Source organism: Zea mays, chromosome 3 (genome assembly GCF_902167145.1).
Source record: "Zea mays cultivar B73 chromosome 3, Zm-B73-REFERENCE-NAM-5.0, whole genome shotgun sequence".
NCBI lineage: Eukaryota > Viridiplantae > Streptophyta > Magnoliopsida > Poales > Poaceae > Zea > Zea mays.
Window position 1 is genome coordinate 232,718,275 of NC_050098.1, and position 25,127 is coordinate 232,743,401.

Sequence of the window (25,127 nt, forward strand, 5' to 3'; positions counted from 1 at the left end):
AATTAGAGATTGGGATAAGTTAATATTGAATTCATAATTGTTTAGTTTGTGCATACTCACAGAGTCAGTGAGGTCTTTGCGGTCTTGTGAACTACCAAGTGAATCGAGCACTTGTATCTCCATATTTCTTGCATGGATAACAGCAAGATACCAGTGCGTCTCTCGGATGTTTATCGGAATAAACACCTACAAAACAGTTATAAATACTTGCATAAGAATAAATTACATATAAACACTAACTGTTCAAATTGCAAACTCATAAGTACCATGTCATGGTCTAGGTAAAGTAACACCCTTCGTTCAGCGCTACATATTTGTGTCATGTCTTTAATTGGATATAGCTCCTCTGTTTTAATTTCAACATCACCATCTCGCTTCAGGAAATTGAACTGGAAAGCATTTTCTATGTGAACGCGACCTCCAGATCGGCACTTTAGATGCTTTTGAGCTTTTATCAAATTTATGTAACAGTCTATAACCTGCAAGTGTGTAAGTTGTGGTTAAAAATACCAGGATGAGAAAAAAAACTTATACATAACAACGTCGCCAAATATAAAGATTAAGCATGGATTACCTCGTCTCCTAAATATGAGTTCGGCTGAAATAAACACTCCATCCACTTCCTTTCAACAAAGGCATCATCAATAAGCACGACTTCTACCCTTGGTTCACAAGGGATTTCCTTAATAAAATCGATGAGGGCAAGATCACCTTGTGTGCAAATATAGTCTAGGAGCAACCAGTCATGAGATAAAACTAAAATTAGTTATTACAAAAAATACAAATTGACCCATACAGAACTATGAAACTTATAATACCTTCTCGAACTATTGCGGTTGCCACCGATTTTTTTGGCTTGTTATGAGACAAGCCTACAAATAGAGATTCCATTCTCGCGAGACAAAAACCTACATTCATAACAAATTGTTAGATGCATAAAAATTAATATTGCTAATTTCACAAATGATCCAAAACTCAACAATACTTTAAGATATTATGCATGCAGTAAGAAGTTTGATGACTATCAAAAAATGTGCGGCTATAATAAAAACAATTGTAGCATGCTAACATGACTTGATAATACACCAGACCAATCAAACAGAAGACAAACATCATCCTATTAGTTTGTTAGCTGAACATGCAACTCTTACCATGGGTCTAATTTGTTAGGACCTCTTTGTAGACGATGTTCTTGGTATATGTCCCACAATCTACGGTGGGGAGTTTTTTTACACCCTTCCTTGACTTTTTCCTCCCATCGACAGCTGGGATGACAAGAATCTTTATGTTCGATCGGGCTGTCGCTCTAGATAGAGCAACATATAGTTGGCCATGAGAGAACACTGGTTCAGGCAAGTATACACCAACATTGGGAATAGTCTGACCCTGTGCTTTGTTAACCGTCATTGCAAAGCTAAGCCGTACAGGAAACTGCTTTCTTTTGAACTGGAAAGGGAACATCTCTTCATCGGAGGGACACAGCGGTATACGCGGTAGGAAAATCCGTTTTCCAACGTGTTGACCCAGTACAATCTCTGCGTCAATGCTATTTCTTTGGAAGCCACGAACGACCAGCCTGGTGCCATTGCAAAGTCCATTTGCAGGGTCTATATTCCGGAGCAATATAACAGGACATCCAACCTTGAGCTTCAAAACATGTGGTGGTAGCCCATTAGGCGTCAATGTGTTTAGGAACTCGGGTGGGTAGTAGTTATGGGGATCATCCATGGCGCTATCGAAACTATGGTACACCATATGCTCCCCTTGAAAACGATCAATCATCTTAACATTTATCATATCAACCCAGTCGTTCCGTGTTGACAGTATCGCCCTTGAAGTGATGTACGTGGAATCAGACATATTTTCGTTGAGATTTGGGAAAGCGAAGTCTATTAGGTTGTCAAGATCGTTGTCACTCCCAGTGTAAGGCACACACACATCATCAGGAAGACGGATGTCGCCGTCAATATTTGTTTCCTCAGTTCCACCGCCTACGCGCAGCAAAAACTCCGCAAACCAAGGGTCGTTTTTTGCTCTCATGTTGCTAACAAGCTTTAAGTGGGACATGGACTCCCATAGGTAAGACATCCGTAGCGAAGACGCGACCACTTGAGCCCTTGACCCTTTACGAACAACAGGCAATACCTGTCTGAAATCTCCACCGAAGACAATGGTTTTACCACCAAATGGCAGTGTGGGTCGACCCATTATATCGCGCATGCTATTGTCCAGTGCCTCCACGGCTTGTCTCTTAGTCATAGAAGCCTCATCCCAGATAATGAGAGACGCTTTCCGTAGCAACTCTGCTGTTCCACTCTGCTTCGTGAAGCTACATACAGCGCCATCGTCAATAGTGAGTGGTATCTTGAAGCGTGAATGGGCGGTTCTTCCTCCAGGCATTATGGAAGCTGCAACGCCAGATGTAGCTGTTGCCACTGCAATCTTGCCCTGGTTGCGTAGCGTCGCGAGGAGCACTCTGTATAGATAAGTCTTCCCGGTGCCACCAGGTCCATCCACAAAGAATAATCCGCCCTGATCGGTGTCAACGACAGACATAATCTTATCATAGGCGGCCCTCTGTTCCTCGTTAAGAGAGTCTTTAAGAGCCACATCTCCCACTGTCGGTTGGATAATTTCCTCCTCGTAAACCTCCCTAGCAGTACCAATAGCATCGTCATACGCGTCGATGATAGGAGGTAGAGGTAATGTCTTTATGTCCTTTCCCATTGACTGCAGCATGTTCCTAATGTCAATCAATACCATCTGCTCAACATGAGTTTTGTTCTGACTCCTGTGTTGATAGTCCTCGGACATAGAATCTTTGTGTTTCTGCCAAAGTACAGCCACATCGCTTGGCTCACAGTACACCAGTATTGTGGCAAAAAGTCGTCGCAGCGCCGATGGCATCTGGAAAAGAGCACGCTCAGTGAGACACTCATCCAGTGTGTTGTCCGACTCAAGTAGTCCCCTTCTCTCTGCTGCCTCACGAAAAGTCGGTAGGGTGACACCATCAACTGTCCTTAGATCCACATATGAGGCGGCGCCAGTCACGTGGTTTAGGAGAACACGAAGATAATAGCGCTCACCCTCGGCCGGATGAGCAGAGACTATCCTACCGACTTGTCCACCTGTATCTCGTTTCCTTCGTTGCCATACTTTGCCCTTACCACTCTGCCAAGTGTACCACTCAGGGAAGTCACGATATAGGATGCCACGAGCCTCCTCATGTAGCCTATTCGCCTCAAAATATGCTGTGAGCATCGACCTATCAGCACCTGGACGGTTGACGACTCGCTTGACCATTTGCCGCTCGTGAAACGCCACCATGTGCATGTTTGGAAGATGGAGTTGCAGCTGCATAACAGGTGGAGATATCTGACTAAGCTCAAAGCCGTATATCCTCCACAAGGCTTCCGGAGGAGTCACCCACCTTGCATCTCTATACTGCTTGATCTCATCAACATCATCATCTGCTTTGCTCGCATCTCTCATAACAACAGACGCACGATCATGGCCTTTGTATATGTACTTGAACAGGTATTTAACAGCCTTGATGCTCCCACATGCCTCGACATTGATGTGACAGTTGAAGAGACGAAGGAGGTATGGGTTATAAGGGACAACCCATCTATTGTCCAGTTCGCACCCTCGGACCTTTTCTTTACGATCATCGTCACGACGTCTGTAAATAGGGTACGAATCCTTCCCTTGCAAGGTTGTGTCACTGAAAGGCCGAGGGTAATGATTCTTGCACGAGTTACGACCCTTAGTGCATGGGCAGTTAGGGTTTAGCGACCCACACGGGCCATGCATCATATGCTTGATAACCATCTTTCGTAGTTCAGGGTACTTGTTGCTTGGGATCTCGGCTGAGATCAAAAGGTCGTACTGCTCAGGACATGTGAGCTTGTACTTCCTCTGCATTATGAGTAGAAAATGGGCATGCGGCAAACCCCGCTTCTGAAACTCCACGACATAGACGTAGGCTCGGACCTTACCAAGAATATCCTGTTTAGTCAGCCTATGCTTTAACTCTTGTAGCTTCGCATGAAAGACACGCACTACAAGATCCGGACGATCTTGCGGTGTCTGCCCAGGGAGAAGCTCCCTCCTTATCTCATCCCAGTTAGGGTTACATGTCATGGTAAGAAATATGTCTGGTTTACCAAACTTCCGCACCAGAGCCATAGCATCCATATACCGACGTCTCATGTCACGAGGACCACCAATAAACGACGTCGTCAGCACAGTTCGCTTGCCAACCTTCTCTGCTCTAATATCTCCATCTACCATGTTATCCACCAAGCCCTGGTACAGGTCTGCCCTTAACCGATCCTGATTCCTGCGTATGTAATCTAAACGAGAGCTCTCAATCTTTATGTACGTGTCGACCGCGAACTGCTGGAAAAGCCGCTTTCCATGAAGTATTGGATTGAATACCCCGGGGCGAATCTGGAATTTGTAGCAGTAGTAGTCACGTACAGACACACATAAATGGCTAGGAGATTCTGCATACGCAAGGTTTATAAAGTGAGTGATGCTGAAAAGATAGTTAATAATGCTGAAATAAATCAAATTATAAAAAAACAACTAACCCGCATCTTCATCATTTGCATTACTTGCCCTATGTGTCGCACGGTATGCATCAACTTCGTCCATGGATACTCCAACCTTTGGGATATTTGCATGCCATCCAAGTTCACCTCTAGGGAAGAACAATGGATATGATAGTGCATCGTAGCATCCATGGTATGAGCGGATGCAGTGGCTTGAACTGTCCTTCCCATGGAGCATAACACTCTTGCTAAACTGGCCTCGCCCTTCGCTCCCTTCGATCCAGACAGCGGCCACCTCGGAAGTGAGAGGTGTGTTATATGTCTTCTGGTTCAACGTCTGGTCTAGGTTCAACGCGATACGATAGTCATCAAGGTTATCAACGTGGCCCATGGTCCTAAGGTGCTCGGAGTACGGGTTTCCACGTAGTATGTCGACTATCTGTCGAATAACCTCTTTGTCTTTCTGTTGATGCTCTTCGCGACACTTACGGAACCGATGCTCGAGAGTGGGATCATCATCATAAAAGTAAAGCTCAAGGTGTTTATGCTCTGCCCCACCCTCCCTACCAAATGACTTGATATTGTGGTACATCATGCCCTGTGCTCGGAACGTGTATATACCAGAATCCCTTACATTAGTTGTCATACTATCGAGGCAACAATATAGGGAAGTGAAAGAAAAATGGCCATTAAAAAACCTAATGTTGTCACGAAAGTGCCTAGCATCAGAGTCTGCACTATCCCACAACCTCTTGAGTTGGGTAGGGGTCTCCAGTGGGGCTAGCTCAACCTTCCCACCACGACAACAAAAACCAGGTGACTCATACTCAAACTTCTTCGCGGTGCAATAACTGCAGTTGGGAACAGTCTTTAGCATATGTGTTTCTTCAGGGATGTTGCTATACACCTTGTCGTACGGGTCAGGAACATCAGTGGCAGTCGATTCATCTTGACTACCATCGATCTCTATATCCTCATCGGTATCCTCATCGGTATCCTCATCTGATATTTTTTGGAAACAATGAGTAAGACATATGTATTTATATAAGCATTGGTACCATATCATAAAAAGATTTAAATTAGTACATTGCCCAGCGAATAGGTATCCCTCGTTCTCATCAGCATCGTCTTCAAATACGACACCGTCATCGTCATCAACTGGAGGGTGAAAATACAAGCCACATAAAATACCTAGGCATTCAGGATAAAAGGGTGGTTAAAATATGTAACCTGAATAAAGATTCTTAACAATTACCATTGGAAATGACCCTTGGCTTCGACTGGGTATGTGTCCAATCATCCCCTTCCTCGGCGTCACTAATAGTATCCTCAGTCGCAGTAGCCATGTTCCATGGGTCGTTTGGTGTGAATTGTCTCGCACATGAGGAACAATGAAAAACTTGTGAAAATCATGTCTGATGGGTCGTTTGGTGTGAATTGAAGTTGAGGAAATCCATATACATGGCCACAAAGGCCAACCAACAGAAAGCAGCAGCAACACACTTCACACAATTAATCACATCTACGTGGTCAGTGGGGTTCTGGGAGACATACAACAACATAGTGTTAACTCTCCTAACATAAAGATTTTGTGTTCTATATACTGCAGCGAGTGCTTTCCCATATTTATTCCATTTTTCCTGTTCTCTCTGCAAATCTACAGAAGTGCTTTTTAGTCTGACAATGACCACATATGTTGCTACCTGCAACTTGTTATAACAGTACGAGTGTTTGGTGGAGGGTTGTGGTATGAAATTGAAGAGTTACAAGAGTCGGCAGCAGCATCTCATCGATAAGCATCAGTTTCCCAAATCATTTGAGTTCTTCAAAAAGGCACGGGACTCCCAGCGTCAGCGGCAGAAGTCCAAGAGGAGGCAGATTGCTCACAAGGGTGAATAGACAAGGGATAATTCGATGGACGTCGACGGAAAAGGTGCAAGGCAAACAAAACGGAGGTACCGGCTGAAGCAACATGATCATAGCGAACCGAAAGAGAACAAGCAGCAGCATAAGGAGGCCCCGGATGTTAAATGTACACGGAAGCTCAGGTTTCCACTTTGTTTCTTGTAAGACTATTACTTTTACGTCCACATAAATCAATTGACACTCTAGTGTGAAGCATGGAATGGATACAGAAAGCCACCATCAGAACAAAATTCATGTATATATCGCCAGCAAGGATGGTTCAATGGCAGCTGATAATCCATCAAGTCAAAAAATACAATTATCATTATGGTTCAATGGCAGCTGATAATTCATGTCTATATTTGCACGGTCAAAATTTTCACAAAATATCTCTTATTAAACCCATGTAATAGGTATTACAAACAAAATTCATAGACATCCAAGTTTGCCTCATGTTGCTTTTGGTTGATCAATAACAGTACGACACGTATTCTATCATTATAGAATCTCTCTACGACTAAGCATAGTCCCAATTATTGTTCTTTGCGAATTTGTAGAATCTATCTACGCCTTTGTTCTTCAAGAAATGTAACCGCAAACTGACGGTTGTTCCGCGCCACCAAAGCTCTTTGAATTGCTGCAATGAATGCCACAATTAATCACATCTACACGTAGTTCATGATATAATGAGAACAATGACGGTTTAAATTTAATTAATTTTTTAGAATATACTTACGTCCAAAATGATGGGTGTTGTGATGGAACGGATTGAAGTGTATTGCGGTATGATCCGAAGACTCGAGGCACTCTAGAATTACACATATAAATCTTTGTTACGAATCATTATAAAGCAAAACTTAGTGACAGATGGTTTTGAAAGGCGTAAAGACATGTTGTACCTTGTCTTCTGAACCGTCTAAACATAGTCCCAATTATTATGCCATAATCCTCCTTAGCCAACGCCCAGCGGAGTGCATTTTTGTTTAGTAGGTCACCCCAAACTTTAATGATATGTAAATACCCCCTATGACATTGATTGTGGATAAGAATATGTTAGTAATATTTAAATTTGAATATATATACAATTAACGGATTATACCTAGCATCCATTATAACAATCTTTCTGAAAGGGCCCCACATTGTGCGATGAATTGTATCCAAGTGGACTACAATAGCCATTATGTCTACAAAAATAAGAATTTATAAATGGATTAATACTGAATTTTGTGTAAACGATATTATAATAATATTAAGAGATCGATATATTCTTACCGACTAAAGTCCTGTTTGGCAACTCGGCAATATCAGCAAGGTTCAAGAGTATTTGTTTTGGGAATGGCGCCATTTGAATTGGAACAGTGTATGGTTCCACGATAGTTTGTTGATCAAGACACAATTCCATGGGACCATTTAGATGACGAAAATTAAATTCACCCGGATGAAGACTGAACTTTACATTATGCATCTTGTAATCATGCTTTTCATGGAGCAAATTGTCGAAATGTTTGACTGTCTCATACATATATGTTATGGCCTCGATCTTGGCTCCCTAATAGTATTTTAGTAGGAGAAGAGGCGATGTTATGAAGAGCGTGTAAATTTGAAAATGAAAGTTAGAGAATTGTTGGCTTACATTGATGTCAGATAATATGAAATGTTGTCTATCACGAAAACGTGGTTCAATCGGGAATTTAACTTCTACCCGAGCCACAATACTGTATTTGCGCGGTAGCCCATAAAAATCTTCATCACGGTAGTCGTCGAACAACCTGAAGCTATATAGTAAACATCCTTTTAAATAACGGTCATAACTTTGATAGACAAATTAAGTGTTATTATATTTATATATAATAACTTACATAGGCATCCGTTTTCTTTGGGCCGTTGCGGCTCTTTCACGGTTCAATACGATCGGTTCCATCAAAACCTTGCAGCGTGTAACATAAATGGTAACACATGTCATACTTTCGCGGTTCAATATTATAATTATCAAATAGTTTAAATGGTTATGTATTTAGTGTGTATTGTGTAGTAAGCAATCCTTTTACTTTATATTTGACTCGAACGTATGTATGAGGCAGTTCGTATCTATGATTCGGTACAAGTATGTTATTTAAAAGGAGGGAGAGCAAGGATATATAGCCTTGAGACCCCATACAGATAGCTGCACAAATATGTGTGCACAATTAAAACATGAATTATTGTTCTAATTTATAGTACGGGGCAGTTCGTATCTATGATTCGGTACAAGTATGGTAATTTAAAGGAGGGAGAGCAAGGATATATAGCCTTGAGACCCAATACAAAAAAACATGATTTATTGCTCTGATTTATGATTTATAGTAGTAGAGATTAGCATCAACCGATATATACCGGAAGAATGCATATAAACTTTATACCCCAATAGAAACCACCAATACACACAAGCATACACGGCATTAACAACATTGTTTGTTAGGAAAATTCAATTGAAACATTATCGCAAAAATGCAACGAAAGTGGTATTATTTTACTAACATATCACAGGCTATTAAAGAACATTTGCAGCAACAAATTTGCTTGAAAGCTTACCTAGGCCTGAGAAGCTGCGGATGCGTTGCAGCGAACCCCCGACGGTGTCCTGTCGTCAAGTCCAGGTAAACCAAACGCCTTATCCGTTCCTTCCTCCACACCCTCGCTAGCTGAAACAAAAAACTACTTCAATGAAACCACAAATCATAGATACGAACTGCCCCGTGATTGGAAAATTCTAAAGTCCATGAAGGGATTATTACAGAACAAACTACTACATCAGTCTGCCTGATTTAGGATCAACTTGAACCTGGGTTTAAGTTTTGTTAGTGTTAAACCCAGGTACATCAGTCTGCCTGAATTAGGATCAACACATACTTGTTTTTAAAGCTACATGAAAAATAATACTTCTTTCTGGCGGAGAACAAGGCGGTGGAAGAAATTGGGCTATGGTTGTTCTTTCTATCATCAATTGTTTTTTTTCTCCCCAGCATGGAATTAACCACTTTAAGCATCATGTCCAGATTGAACATTGATGATTATCAGAAAGAAGGCAGTCAACCATCACCCCTGACAAAACAGCAAGAGTATGGTATGTGCAGGTCATCAAGAGTTTGGTATGTGTTGTACTCTGTCACATCGAGATAGTTTTTATTGTGTTTTACCCAACTCATTAAACTTAAGAGCTCCCCTAACAAAACAGCAAGGACTACTGCCATTGCAGTAATAAAAGTTCTGAGATAAAAAAATCAGCAATTGAAAGGTGGAAGCAGATCATTATGAGCACAAACTAAACTGAACTGCAAAACTGGAAGCAGATCATAAGTAAAACTGAAGTGCAACCATATTGAAACTACACCCAACCAAAAACACGCACCATCACTCAACTATTGATGTGATACTACAAGCACTAAAACTACTGCACATACAATATTTGTTCAAGTCAGGATTCAATACAGACGAAAGCACAAACAGATGAATAGGTAGGTAAACCAGATGAATAGGTAGCTAAACCAGATGTAATAATAAGGGCAGTCAACCAAACACAAGCCCCAACAGCATGTCACAAGTAAAACTAAACTGCAAGCATATTGAGACTACACTCAACCAAACACAATAATTTATGCATCAATTGTGTACTGGGTCCCGGACACTCAACTGATGATGTTCCTGACCCGTACGATAAGGACGCAAATAGTTTATGCATAAATTATCGCAGTCCCCAACACTTAACTGGAATAAAATAGTTGTATGAGCAAAATAGTTTATGCATCAATTGTGTACTGGGTGCATAGGTTCTGGCATAGGTTCTGGAATAATAAAAAACTTAGCGACCGCTTACATAGGTTTTGGCATAAACAATAATTTGCATAGCTGCAGCAAAACAAGCAGGATCACACGCACAAGAACTGGTAGAACTATTAGTAAGAGCTGGTAGAACACAAGAAAAGACACTGACCTTTTGCGTCGAGTGTCCTTAGCTTCCCGTCGCGCGGATGGCGTATGGCGTATGGCGTATGGATCGATTAGGGGTTTTTAAATACATAGAAGTGTGGCGGATCCGTGGGATTTGGGGGCGCAGGGCTACAACCTTCCATCGACGGGATGTAGGCGTAGCTGGCGCGGCTGATTTTGGGCATTTGGTGGCGCAGGATGAACGCCTCCGCGGAGCTTTGCCTGGCGCGGACTTCCATCGACGGGCGAGACGCGGGATGAATGCGCCACCTTCCATTGACGGGATGAATGCGCCACCTTCCATCTACGGCCTGCGATTCCCCAAATCCCCGACCTTCCATCGACGGGCGAGTCGCGGGATCGGGGCGCGGCTCGACCTTCCATTCATGCGGACTGCGGCTCCCCGACCTTCCATATGCTTGACGGGCGGATTGACGGGCGCGGAATTGGTGGTCGGGGCGCGGCCGCGGGAGCGGACAGCGGGCGATGGCAGCGGCGGATTGACGGGCGGGGAATTGGTGGGGGACTGGGGGCGCGGGAGCGGGAGCGGACTGCGGGCGCGGGAGCGGGAGCGGGAGCGGGAGCGGACTGCGGGAGCTGGAGCGGACTGCGGCCGCGGGAGCGGGAGCGGACTGCGGGCGCGGGAGCGGAGCGGCAGAACCAAATAGGTGTGGACGCCTACAGTCCACACATAAGAGTAGTAGAGATAAAGATGAGGCATTGATGTTCTTGCAATTTTCAAGTTGCACTTGAAGTTCTTGATTTTGGACATTCAAGCTTAACATGCTTGAATCAAGTGCATCCTTTTCATTTGCAAGATTAGCTATAGAGGTTTTCATATTGGTTACTTCTTTTTCTTTATCCTCTATAGTTATCTTGACTAAAGATACTTTCTTAGTCAAGGCATCTAGCATTTCATCTTTATTGAGTAGCAATTCTTGAAGCTCTAGGTTTCTCTCCTTTTCAAGGATGAGCAAGTCTTCTTGAGCATCAAGAGTTGCTTTTCTTTTATCTAACTTCTCCATTAATTTGGTGATAACATTATATCCATTCAAGCCAAATTCTTTAATCATTTTGTTTTTCATGGCAATTTGTTCATCATCACTAAATAAAGTTACCTTATCTCCTTTTGCCATGAGACAAGTTGGAGTGTAGGAGTCGTCTTGTAGGTTGGTGAAGAGTTGCGAGCTTGAAGTAGATTGGATGGCAACGTTTGCCACCACTTCCTCTTCTTCGGAGCTAGAACTCTCTTCATCGGAGTTCCATTCTTCACCAATATGGGCTTGACCATATTTCTTCTTCTTGAAATATCCCTTGTTCTTGCCTCCCTTTTTGAACTTGTCCTTCTTGTATTCCTTCTTGGCTTCTTGTTCCTTTTTGTTAGGACAATCCGCTATGAAATGATCGGTTTGGCCACATTCATAGCATGCCCTCTTCTTTCCTTTCCTTTGAAACTTATCATTTTTCCTTACAAATTTCTTGAATGTTTTGATGAACATAGCTGTGTCTTCATCACTTGAGCTATCTTCATCACTTGATGTCTTGACCACTTTCTTTGCCTTATGGTCTTTGTTCTTCTTGAGGGTGTCTTGTTCATTTGAGATCAAGGCATGAGAGTCTCTTGTCTTGACTGGGGCTTCTTCGGATTCATGTTGTTGAATCTTTGCAAATAATTGATGAGGCGTCATTTCCTCATAGTCATCACGGTCCCTTATCATCCTTGCTAGACTCTTGTCCTTTTCTTTGTATGCTCTCATGAATAGTCTTGTGACTTTGGAGTCACTCCAATCTTCACTTCCAAGCACTCTTATTTTGTTTACTAACACCATTAACCGATCAAAGAGTGATTGAAGTGACTCACCCTTAGTCCAATCATATCTAGCAAGCTCACTCTCCAAAGCTTCAATTCTATGTCTCTTAGCTTTGGGGTCTCCTTCATGTGACATTTTAAGAATACTCCAAATGTCACGGGCATCTTCTCTTCCTTGAACTTTCCAGTATTCTTCCGGACAAAGACTTCCTTTTATTATGCTCACCGCTTGAGCATTGCGGTGAACCTCTTGCATCATTTCCGGAGTCATCTCTTCTCCTTGGGCGGGTTTATACATACCTACATTGACAATCTCCCAAAGACTAGGATGTACACCGATTAAATGCGACTTCATCTTATCGGCCCACTCGTCATAGTTCAACTCACTAAGAGTTGGTAACTTTCCAAGTGGGGCGGAAGAGAAGTTGGGGATAAAATTTCTAAAGTAATCAAATTGAACTTTACTGAATTTGTTATCTTTACTCTTAGTGGATGATCCTTCGGTGGTGATACTTACCTTGCTCAACACCTTTGACACCAAAAGATCTACCAAGTCATCATTGTATTCAAATTTTCCCTTACCTTTATCTTCTTCGGCCTTTCTTCTTGATTCTTCTTCTTCGGCCTTTTTCTTAGCATCTTCCTCTTTCATTTTGAGGAACATCTTCTCGGCAATCTTCATGGCGAGGTCGAGGACCTTGGGGTCCACTTCCTCACCGGAAGATGTGACAGGGATTTCCTCGAGGATAGGATCCACATGGTCCCATTGAGTAGACATGATCGTTTCCTCACGCGGTTAAGCGCAAAACGAGGTACGAACCTCTGATACCAATTGAAAGTAGCCTAGAAGGGGGGTGAATAGGCTACACCTGAAATTTTTCACTAAAAACTTCAAGATAGGTCAAATTAAAGTTGCACTGGTGCAAACCGGTTCAGTTGATTTTGTTTACATCTGAACAAGTTTGAACCTGCTCAACTTAGATTAAATAATCAGTTAAACAAATATGACGAAGTAGTGAAAGATTTTGCTAATGACTTGCCCTACAGAAAATCCACTCAAATAGATGAATATGAACCAACTAACAATTAAAGGTACTTAACAAGAACGCACAAGAACACGCGATTTAACCCGAGGTTAGGTAACCACCACAAAGGTGTCCTACTCCTCGTTGAGGAGCCCACAAAGGGCCGGGTCTTTTCCAACCCTAATCCTCCACAAGCCGACCACCAAGGTCAAGGCAATCTTTTCTCAAATTTGCTCAAAGAGCAGGTAATACAAACTTCTTGGGATCGTCCACAAATTTGGAGACTCCCAAGCAACCTCTAACCGTCAAGGAACACAAGGCTCCAAGAGTAACAAATCCGCACAAGGTTAAGTTTGCAATGAGCTCAAGAACAAAGAGAATGGGAGAATCAAGATGAAATTGACAGCGCGTTAGATCAACTTCACCTCACACCAAGGATCCTTCAAGCGATTGAAGGAGATGCGATTTCGGGTGTGAGATGTGAAATGAATGCCCTTGTTTGGAGTTTGGTCAGCTGAGGAATCGTGGAGAGAGCAGAAGTGATTAAGAGAGAGAGAGTGTGGGGGTATTTAAAGGATCCCCCAAAAGGTGGCAGCCGTTGGGAGAAAAGGGCCAAAAACCGGTTGAACCGGTTTATAAACCGGTTGAACCGGTTTCCACCAGGGAGAACCCGGTTCACTAATCTACTCAGCCGGAGACTTGACCGGACTCAAAACCGGTTGTGCCAGGGAAAAATCCGGTTGAACCGGTTTTCAAAAAAAAACTGCACACGACTTTTCTGACAGCTCTGACTGGTCAGAGCAGAGGTGGCAGAGAAACAGTTCAGAAACCGGTTGAACCGGTTTCAGGTCCGGTTGAACCGGTTTCAGAGGCTGAAGAGCAAGTTTTGAACATTTTGAAGTGAACAAAGGTGGAACTCTTATGGGAAGTGAAAGTGGTTACTCAAGGGGCATTCATGATCTAGAAAAGTGTTCTCTTAGATGATTTTGAAGAAATTTAAACTTAGCTGATTGCACAACTTACTTAACCATTGCGGATCCCTCTTAATTGAACGGCGATTCCTATAACTCAAGAATTATAAAAAGAACACTGCCGTTGTTTCCAAGCACTTGGAGCACGCCGTATAATGTAGAATTTAAATCCGCTGTGCTTTACATTTTTTATACTCATAAGATCTGTGCTTCTTCTGTCTGTAGAATAACTGTGTAGAGCAAACTTGTTAAAATCTCTGTTTGTTTTGTCGTTTAATCACCAAAAGCCTCAACTAGGGTTGATTACACTTACAATAGCTGAATTATTAGCTAGACTATTTAGGCTGTGTTTGGTTCAGCTGTGAGCTGTGGAAAAGCTGCTGTGAGCTTTCTGCTGTGAAAAAGCTGCTGTGAGCATCCTGCTGTGGAGAAGCAGAAAGTCGTTTGGTTCAAACTACTGTGAAACTGTAGATTTGTTGTAAATTGTCTGTAATGCCCTTGAGACCCTGATACACTGTTTGTATGCAAAAGACTTATAATAATGAGATATTTGTATTACTATGACATAAATAAATATTAAAAATATGATTAATTATACAATAGCATGAAATTGTTCATCTCAAAAGACTTGCCATGTAGATAACTATCTTATGCCTCTCTTTCATTTACTATTGAAGTAGCTATCCTATCACGAATGGTGTTCATAGTAACTTCATTCTCTCCCTCTATCTCTTGATCACCATCGTGAGCATGCTCAACATTTGATCCTCTAAGCATGTAGTTCTCATCTGCATCACATCTTCGAAACTCCTTATCTTCCAATTGGCTATCACGAATGAAGTTATGCAATGCAAAACAAGCTATAATGATCTCAACTTGTCGCTGAAGTGGGAAACTCGGCATGGATTTCAAAATGCGCCATTTTTGCTTGAGGACACCAAATGCACGTTCAATCACATTGCGGAGGGAGGAATGCAAGAAGTTGAATAGCTCATGCTTCCCTTGGGGTGGACGCCCACGTCGATGACGAAATTCTGGAATAATGTATGTCGTCCCCTTAAAAGGTGCAAGGTACCCAATTCGATTTGGATAACCAGAGTCGACAAGATAGTATTTATCTGGGAAATAAACAATATATTAGCATTGTGGTTTTAGCACATATCAACAATTAATAAGTACTAGTTACCTTTAGGAGGGACAGGAAACGAATCAAAGTTTGCTAAGGCGTGGTTGAGGATCCTTGTGTCATGTGCAGATCCCGCCCATCCAGCAACCACAAATGTGAATCTCATGTCAAAATCACATATTGCAAGTACATTTTGTGATGTATCTCCATGACGATTAGTGTAGTTAACCGTCTCATCAGTCGGGACCACAACCTTAACGTGTGTTCCATCTATAGCACCGATAGCACCTTTGAAATGAGGCCAGAAACGATCTTCTTTCACCTTCTCATGTTCATTTCTAAATGTGGAATCTTTTGGTTTGATATTTTTTTGCTAACTTAAGTAAACACTTCAACACTTCCTTGAACTTCATGTGAATAGTCCATGTCGACCTTGTGAAACGATTTTCAGCTTGGGAAAATGATTGGGGCCCTCCAACAATCCATAAGAACATCGCCAATGCTTCAATGGATGTCACATTTCGAGATGATGTCAAACCATATGTGGACACTAATAAATCATGAAGTGCCATAAAAACTTCTGGACTCATCCGAAACATCTTGTAGAACTTCCTTGGACGTCGAAAGCACTTCATCACCCAATCATAACCAGTTTCTGGATCTTCTTTTGATCTATATTCATCTTTCTGCAAGTACCGCTCATTGTAGAGAGAACCTATGTTACCAAGAAGGGCAGCATGTTGAGATAGCTCATTCAATAAAAGAAGTGATTGATGTCCCTTTTTCCCTAATTCTCCCACACTTGCATCCATCTACACAAAAAAGGAGACAATTGGCACAACCATACAAGAAAAGTAAATTTATTTCAAGCATTCAACCATACAAGGGAAAATTGTCTCAAGCATTCAACCATACATAGAAAAATTTCAAGAAAAATTTCACATGCTTTCACCATCTTACAAGGATACAAGGAAAAAGATGATCATGTGGTTGACTTCTTGTGCTCTCTTTCAATTAAATCAAACCTTCCTTCATTTGTTTCAAGAGCAAATAGTATCTCTCTAAATTCAGCCTTCATAATCAATGAAGTGGCTGTGTGCATCATAGCAGTTTTCTCTTGAATCCCACATGCTTTCACCATCTTCATAGCCTCTGCAATAGTTGGCACTAGGTTGGCTTGGAGAGGAGCTGATGATGCCTCAACACTTGTGCTTATTTTTTCAACTGCACTCTCAATCTTCATACAAGTGTTCTTGTACATCTGATAAAATGGACTCTTCTCTTCCTTCTCTTGAGCTGCTCCGGACATTTGTTTGCGCTTCTTCGGTTTCGGTTTGTTGCAAGCTTCATCGGTTTTCTCTGTGACCTCTAACACGTCATCACTAGAGGAATCACATGAAGAAACATCTCCTGGACACATTGCAGTAGCACCCGTGACATGCACCTTGTCAAACAAGAAGTGCAAATCATCAAGGTGTTTTGGTCCATGTTTCCGAAACCTCACATGGTTGCACTTCGTACCCCTCTCAGGATTATTGCATTTCTGAAAAAATATGCAGCGTGTTAGGGGCAAACATATTATGAAGTCATCATGTATTCAGCTGAAAAAAAGACATTACCTCAAGGTGTTCATCCCACCATGTGTTAGAGCAATCAACAGTTTGATTTGCCTCGTTCCACCCAAGTCCAGTGGCAGCAATCTTCAATTCCATAAATTGTGTAAAATCTTTCTTCAGATTGTCTAATTTATTCTTCAATTGTGTCTTCGTGCATTTCTTTTTCGTTCTTGCAAAAAATTTATCCTCCACATTCTTCCAACCAATTCTAGTGAAAATACCTTGAGGCCTATTCCCAGCTAAAATTTCTTCCTTACAAACATCAATCAAGTGCTTCACAAGGTCATCACCCCAAATTGTCTTCTCAGCCATACTTTAGTAAATAAAAACACAATAGATTATCAACAGAAGCAACCATTTGAGCTAGATTATCACCACAAGCAACCATTCAAGCTCAAGATTTGTGGAGGAGCATGTCACCTTCACTGTCCAGAGACGAGGACGAGCAGCAGGGGCGCAGGGGAGGGTTGCCCGGGGACGCGCGGGCCTGGATCCACGCCGAGGAGGGTTGCCGAGGGAGGGCCGCCGGGCTCCGATCCACGCCGAGGAGAGCGCCGCCGGGGGAGACGCGGCACCAGAGGACGAGCCGCCGGGGGATGCTTCACAACTGAGGACGAACCGCCGGGGAGGAGCGCCGCCGGGCTCGGATCCACGCCGAGGAGGAGCGCCGCCGGGCTTTGATGCACGTCGGGGAGGAGCGCCGCCGGGGAGGAGCGCCGCCAGGGAGGTGCGCCGCCGGCTGCAACCCTAGCAGCTCGAGCAGGGAGCTCGTGGGGCTCGTGTGTTGTTTGGGAAAAGAACGAACCGTTATCTTCATAACCAGTGGCAGTGGGTAATTTTCTCCAACTTGGTTTGCTCCCAACGCAGCAAAAGCAGCCCCCAACCTGCTGTAGAAAATGAACTAGCAAAAGCAGGCTGCTGTGGGAAAATCAACTGTACATGAACCCCTTTGGTTCAGCTTCTGCTTTTCCACAGCAGAAGCAGGTTGGAGAAGTCCAACCAAACGCAGCCTTAGATGTCTTCAACTAATTTTAGCTGTTAACTGTTAGTTTCTAGTGCATTCAAACATACTCTTAATCACACATAATACAATTAACTGCAATGTAAGTAAATTTCACCTGTTGGCAGTACCATTTTGAGGAGATCACCGTTGGGATACTAAAATCCATCGATACAAAGTGTTGGCAGTGTTATAATCACAGAAAGCTCGACCGTCACGTCGCCTATCGTTTTCGACTGCCGTTAGACCCAGCCTAACGTTCTGGGAGAGGAGCGAGTGATTACCAGCGAACGATGTGACGCGGCAGGCACACGGAACAGCCTCGGCCTCAGGACGCAGAAATTCGTGTGCGGTGCCGCTTTGCCTCTTATCCCTCCCAACTCCAGCGCCGCTAGGGGTCAAATCGAAAAATGGCGTTGCTGAGCCCGCGCGTGCCGCGGCTGCCGCCCTCCACCTTCACCTCCGCTGCCGGTGCCCGGTGCTTTGGCCCCGCCGCGAGGTGCCAGGCGACGGCGGCGGGCGGCGTGGCGGCCGCGGGGCCCCCGTCGTCGGAGCTGGAGGCCATCCGGTGGGGCAGCGCCAAGCTGCAGGGCGCTCGCGACGAGATGGAGGATGAGGTCTTGCTCCGCCCGGGCTCCCTCCTCGATGGCTTCTCCTTCGCCGCCGTCTTGGATGGACACGCCGGCTTCTCCGCCGTCCAGTTCCTCAGGCACCCTGCAGACCCACTGCTTTATTGTTTTTAAAAATAAAATAAAAAAAATCCTACCCCTCAATGAAGCGCGGCTCCCGGCTGCTCGTTCGCGGCGTTTCAGGGATGAGCTGTACAAGGAGTGCGCAGCTGCGTTGGACGGCGGCGCGGTGCTCAGCACTAAGAATCTCGACGCTATCACGGCCTCCATCCAGCGTGCCTTCGCCGCTGTCGACGCCAAGCTCTCCACCTGGTCAGGCTCACTGGTTTCCAGGATTCGATCTCCCAGTTTTCTTACCTTCTGATCAGACCTGTCAACTCCTTGCTGCTCGTTCCAACATGTTATGTCGCTGCTTTGCTTCCATCCAGGCTCGAGCAAACGGACAAGGACGACTCTGGTGCTACGGCCACTGTCATGTTTCTCAGGAGCGATGTGCTTGTTGTCTCGCACATTGGGGACTCTTGCTTGGTACGGACATTCCCCTCTTTAATTACCTGTCTTGTGTTTGTGAAATTGTGTGTTGTGTCATCCTATTGCCAAGCCTAGCAAGTGAAAACATGACTCCACCATTTTTGCTGATGTCAAACTAACTTTTCTGGTGCTGGTGATAAGGTAGTTCTGAATCTTGATTAGCAGGTGATATCACGTGGTGGAAGATCTGAAGCTTTGACTGGCTCTCATCGACCATATGGGAACAACAAAACGTCCCTTGAAGAGGTCAAGAGGATCAGAGCAGCAGGTGGATGGGTGTGTTTTCTCTGCCAGAGTTCTTCTCGTTCTCCTAGATTGGCCCTAGACTACTTACTGTATTAATAGCTTCATAAAGTTGATGAATGGACATGTTAAGTTCAAAACCTTAACCTTTACTACTTCTAATCATATGCAATAAAGGACATGTTCCCTACCCTCATGTTTCGGCTCATTTTCAATGTATATGGGAACATTGGTATAAACTGACGCAGAGGCCAGATTACTTTCTTCACTTACTATTAAAACAACTGCCCTGCTAAATTTATAGTACCACTAGTATTTGGTTGCTTGGTTTGTTGCCACAGCTTTTGTGATCGACAGGTCATCTGCTAGTTGTGTGACAAAGTCTGGCAAGAAGCTGTGGCAATAACGGGTGTGCCACATGCTAACAAACAAGATAGGCCAGAGGTTTGATGTAATCTGTTGTAATCACCAAGATAGCTAACCTATTCAATGATATAACTCAGTATAAATTCACATTCTAATCTAATCATTACTACTGATTGATTGGTGCTATTCATGCAAACTAAAGAATGTTACGATATTTGCTGTAACTCTACTATGTCTCTTAAGGCTGCCGGGCTCATACATAGTTCTGCATAGAATATATAGTTGCAACATTAAGCAGTCTTAGGCATTGAATTCAAGTCACTACTTACTAGTATGTTGAATTGTTTGTGTTTTTCTGTTGCTGTGTTGAGCTTATTGATGTGTCATTGTCATGCTGGCTCTTGTTTTGACAAAGTTGAAATATATTGTTTTTTCCTTGTAGATTGTTGATGGGCGCATATGTGGAGACATATCTGTATCTCGTGCTTTTGGGGACATAAGATTTAAGACACAAAAGAATGAGTTAGTCTCTTGTACTCAGCTATTTGTCCACACATTATGTACCCCTTTTACTGTGTTATTTCTTAGTAGTAGCTATTTTAGTCTTTAATATTCCTTTATGGTTTTGTACAGAATGCTGGTGAAAGGAGTTAAACAAGGAAGGTGGACTGATAAGTTCATCTCACGGTAAATCAATTGAACTTTTATTCCATGAATATTTGTACACATGTCTTCATATGTTCACATGCAACTGTAGCATGTAATGACTCTCAAAGTTCATATGTTGTGTTTCAAGATTAATAGGTTATTGATCGATTCATGGCTGGTTTTATAAAACTGTGTTTTAGCGAGTGATTTTTTTGCAAGTGACAGATAAATAAATCATGGAAATTACATTTACATCAATCTATATTTGTGGCATCACAAAAAATTGCTAGTTTGAAGGTATCTTAAAAGTAATTTATTTGCAACTCCTGTTTATTTTCTCTAAACCATGGTAATAAAGTATTGAAGTCATTCCTTTATGCTCACCACAAATTAGATTATCATCATATGATAAATGTCTTATGTTCTTCAGGGTAGAGGGCTAATATGGCCCTGAACCATGGAATTTGTTATTACTTTAATACTGCTCACTATCAATTATTTATCCAACATATATTTATGTCTTCTTGGTGTCGGCAGTTTTTGGGGTGGTGGCCACAATGTGAAAGTTGATGGGAAAAAAAAACTCCAATTGCATAGCTTAAAACTTTTACACAATGAGGCGTGCTTGCACTTGCCAAAAGTTGATCTTATTAAGGTCTATGACACTTATAATGTCACTGAAGCTCTTTCTGTGCAGAATACAATTTAAAGATGATATAGTAATCTCGTCACCTGATGTATCTCTGGTAGAGCTTGGACCAGACGTGGAATTTGTTCTGTTGGCAACTGATGGTCTTTGGGACTACATAAAAAGGTCTATCCAAGTACCTTTCATATTTACGTGCAGTTTTTTTTTTCTTTCAAAACATTGTACTAATTCACTTCAAAGTTTGAAAGTTAGATGTTCTGACATGTAAACCGATTGGCTTTTGTAGCTCTGAAGCTGTAGCTTTTGTCAGAGATCAACTCCGTCAGCATGGTGATGTCCAGGTATTCAGTTTATCTTGCCGAGAAAAACAATAGCAAATTATTTTCCTTTCTGCAACTGATTCTGTTATTTTTTTTTACTTATTAAACATTTGGTTTGTGTAGTTGGCCTGCGAGGCACTTGGTCAGAAAGCTCTGGTATTGATGCCTGCCATATTCATCTTCTCTGTTCTTCTTCTTTTTTATGTCCCATGAAATCTAGTCTAAGTATAGTTTTGAGTCCATTACAGAATACTAAAAAAGAACGCTGTTGTAATTTCTTCCTTTTGTTCTCAACAGGATCAACGGTCCCAAGACAATATTAGCATAGTCATAGCTGACTTGGGGTACTTATTCAAAACTTCTATTAGTTAGTTTAACTGCCTGTGTGCACGCTTCCATTGCAGCATCCACTGCAAAGTTTGCTGACAGTTCGTATAAATATTGGCAGGAGGACAAACTGGAAGGCGTTGCCCGATGAAAGGCCGAACTTGTTCTTGGAACTAAGTCAAGCAGTCGCGACTGTAGGGGTTGTCTCAATAGGAATTTGGGTCTCGTCGTTCCTTGGGTTACAGTAGAACTAGCTACTCCGTCCGGATGTGTATATTACCTACTGAGTTTACATCTTTCTGCTAGCAGTAGCAGCTGCAAAATATATGTATATTCGTATATAGTGTGTGAATTGATAGGGTAATCTGTTTGGGTAATACTGAGTGAACGTGTGAAGTACTGATGAAGATCGTGTAGTTGAGCTCCTGGTGAGTCATGAGTCATGACAGCTGAGTGGCTTTTGAGTAATCCTCATGTCAAAAAAAACCAAGCAAAAGAAGAAGAAGAAAAAGATCTTCTCATCAGTTGCTAATTGCTACAAAGCCATAAACAAATGAAGGAGTATTGAATAATGGAATCGAATAAGTGCATGGAACAATCTGTAGCTTGCTACCTTTATGCTATGCGTCTATTCAAGAATACCGATGCGGCTTCTCGCCTGCGACTATCCTTTGGTCGATCCTACGGCACGCCGACGCTGCCTGTTTGCCCCGATACGCATATACAGGATACACACAAACACAACCCTACAATTGGTGAAACACTTTGGATCTGTGCATAGCCAGGATACACACAACTTTACAAGCTTCACCCATACTAGTAACACTAAATTCTTAGGCTAGATTGTCACTCACGTGCTTGCCTGGGTAAAAAACTTAATGGTGGCCACCGTCCATGCCGATTGGTGACATGCCGTTGCAACCAAATCATATGATGTTGGCTTTCATACATACGATAGTCCTTCAGTGTATGAAGTCAATGTATATCTGAGTATATAACCGCGACTATATTTTTTTTCAAAAAAAAAAAATCATGTCATTTCTACGTAATCATATAGCGATCAACACGTAGACACACTATATGGTTAAGGTAATTCAGAAGCTAGCCGCCTAATAAATAACGGACTACACAACACGAGCAAAACAACTCTCAAAGATCAAATACTTAACTGCCTCATTTTTATGACAGAAATTAACAACACGGTTCGCTACCCACCATTAAAAAACAGACTTTATCAAGGATGAAGATCTAGAAATTAAAGCCTACGGTCCCAAAAGCGGCCACTCCAAAAGCAAATAAATAAAAGCATGTCAAGAGATATTTATGAGACCAAGAAAAAAAAGATTGATGATTGAGGAAAAGTTTGTGCAAAACTCTGCAAGCCAGGAACCAAACTACTGAAGATTGGTCAGGGGGAAAGAACACAAAGAGGCGGCATGCATGGAGCTAGGATAATTTTGTGCATAAGGGATAAGCTACTCACTAGGTTGATGCCTGATAACAACATACTATAGATATATAAAAACAAGAACAGGAGATTCTTCCCCAACAGAGAACTTTCGAACGGTACATCATGGATAAATGTTCACTGTTTCTAAGGTTAACCTGGAAAGGTGGAAAAGAGAAATGAGCGAGATGGAGACATGGAAAGATATAGATGCTCTGTGAAGAGAATTATTGAACAAAGAATCTATCACAAAGCAGTCTCTATTCTCTTAATAGAGACGTTGCTTTGTGGATGCACTATCGGAATCCTGCTCTTTGCTGAATGTTCGGCGCTTTGCCAAGTACTTTGTATCCAGCATTCGACAAAGTTCCACTCCCGGTAACGACTGTGTTTACCGAAAGCAAGACTCTCGACACAGGAAGTCACTAGGCAAAGACTACTCTGCCGAGAGCCAAATACTCGGCGAAAGTTGACGCTCGGCAAAGGGCCGTCAGCAGCCGTCTATACGGCCGTTATCTTTGCCGAGTGCTTGGCGTTGGCACTCGGCAAAGAAGGTACTTTTGCTGAGTGTCCCACGACTGACACTTTGTCGAGTACCCGACAAAAAGTACTCGGCAAAGAAGTCGTTGCCGATGTATAGTTCGTCGAGCTCTCTTTGCCGAGTGTCACACTCGGCAAAGACTTCGCCGATCGAGTGTTTTCTAGGCTCAGGCACTCGGCAAAGAGCCCGATTCCGATAGTTGATGTGACCAGGTTTTTTTTTTTGTCAGACTAGACAGTTACCCGTTGTTAATTAGCGCGCAGTTACATGTGCAGCGTCAAATTAAATCTCTACATGTATGTACTAAGATAATATATATAGACATAATTCTCTCTCTCTCGGCAATGCGTGTAAAGCTACGAAATACTATACACATCATATATATATACCATACCATACGTAGTCATTCTCCTCATGATCTATCTGACTATCTCGTGTGGGAACTGAATCGTTCTTCTCCAATGCGATTCAATTCATTCCCAGATGTTCCGAGCAGCATGCAAGCTCTTGCAAATCACTCTCACCAGACATCTCCATCGATCTACCCATCAGCTAGGGATCAAGGAACAATATAATGTTGCAGCAATAATGGAGGTCGGGAGGGACCAAGGCGGGAGGAGGAGGACCCGACCCGGCCAAGAGATAAGGAGAGGTCAACAAGGACCCACCGGCCGGCCCACCTCGATCGAAATTCCATGCCCACGCACGCACGCACATTGCAAGCTCAGCTACATACACAAGATGCGAAGCCAAATTAAGTGAGCGCCATTGTTCATGGCCTGCAGGTGGAGCGCCCCTGATCGATCGAGAGTGTGCAGTACGCAGTTGCAGCTGCAGCTGCAGTGTGTGGATTTGATCGGTTGATTACTACTATGATCTTGCTTGCAATGCAAGTGGGCATCCCATTCCAGTCCAAAAAGCCGGCGGGAGGAGCGCTCAGCTCCGTCGGGCCGGCCGGGGCATCTCGCTTTAGTTTCCACGTTATATTATGCCATTAATAATTACGTACTACTTACAGTACTAACAACTCCTGTTCACCGTCAAACTAACCAATTGCATTGTACGGTCGTCACTGTTCGAATATGTTCACGCAGTCTAAAATATTTACTGTATTTCGTCTATATTTGTCGAACGGCTCTGAGGTTCTTCACATTTTCCACCTCGCTCTAGCTCAGCCGTCACTGTTCGAATATGTTTAACTTTTTCTATATATTATGAATTGGGGATAAACATGCCAAATATATAGTATGCTAGTCTTTTTAAGATATATAGGAGTATCATTTATGAAACAGTAGTGTTTCTTTTCATCTTTTGTGCTCTCCAAGCATGCATCTCCGATCAGCCGCATCACATGCTCTCGAAAGCCACACACACACCTTTGAACCTTAATGAATAAATCAAATCGGAGAACAATCTGTCTTTCATGCACCCATGTATAGCCCGACAGGCGC

The 25,127-nt window shown here is 42.8% G+C and overlaps 2 protein-coding genes and 1 long non-coding RNA gene across 4 annotated transcripts; 1 reads left to right on the forward strand and 2 right to left on the reverse strand.

Moving 5' to 3' along the window:
- Nucleotides 1-7,193: 7,193 nt before the first annotated feature.
- Nucleotides 7,194-7,654, reverse strand: LOC103651625 (uncharacterized). The gene is made up of 3 exons (XR_564864.2): nt 7,561-7,654; nt 7,361-7,485; nt 7,194-7,269 (listed from the first exon to the last, which is right to left on the reverse strand). It is a non-coding gene; the product is annotated as an uncharacterized lncRNA (long non-coding RNA).
- Nucleotides 7,655-16,295: 8,641 nt separating this feature from the next.
- LOC118476777 (L10-interacting MYB domain-containing protein-like) lies at nt 16,296-17,311 on the reverse strand. Its single transcript, XM_035966520.1, has 2 exons — nt 16,979-17,311; nt 16,296-16,902 (listed from the first exon to the last, which is right to left on the reverse strand). Exons 1-2 carry the CDS (start codon nt 17,285-17,287, stop codon nt 16,342-16,344), a joined length of 870 nt encoding a protein of 289 aa, XP_035822413.1. The 5' UTR covers nt 17,288-17,311; the 3' UTR covers nt 16,296-16,341.
- A 954-nt stretch (nt 17,312-18,265) lies between these two features.
- LOC100383955 (Protein phosphatase 2C 57) lies at nt 18,266-22,212 on the forward strand. 2 transcript variants are annotated; one of them, XM_008675013.3, is made up of 11 exons: nt 18,266-18,684; nt 18,788-18,916; nt 19,033-19,132; nt 19,298-19,411; nt 20,187-20,266; nt 20,378-20,431; nt 21,090-21,206; nt 21,328-21,382; nt 21,485-21,517; nt 21,659-21,705; nt 21,810-22,212. In XM_008675013.3, the coding sequence occupies exons 1-11, from the start codon at nt 18,386-18,388 to the stop codon at nt 21,934-21,936; spliced, it is 1,155 nt and encodes a 384-aa protein (XP_008673235.1). In that variant the 5' UTR covers nt 18,266-18,385; the 3' UTR covers nt 21,937-22,212. The 2 variants fall into 2 exon arrangements, with proteins under 2 accessions (XP_008673235.1, NP_001308611.1); NM_001321682.1 differs by having other exon boundaries at nt 18,315-18,684; nt 19,301-19,411; nt 21,810-22,154.
- Nucleotides 22,213-25,127: the final 2,915 nt, after the last annotated feature.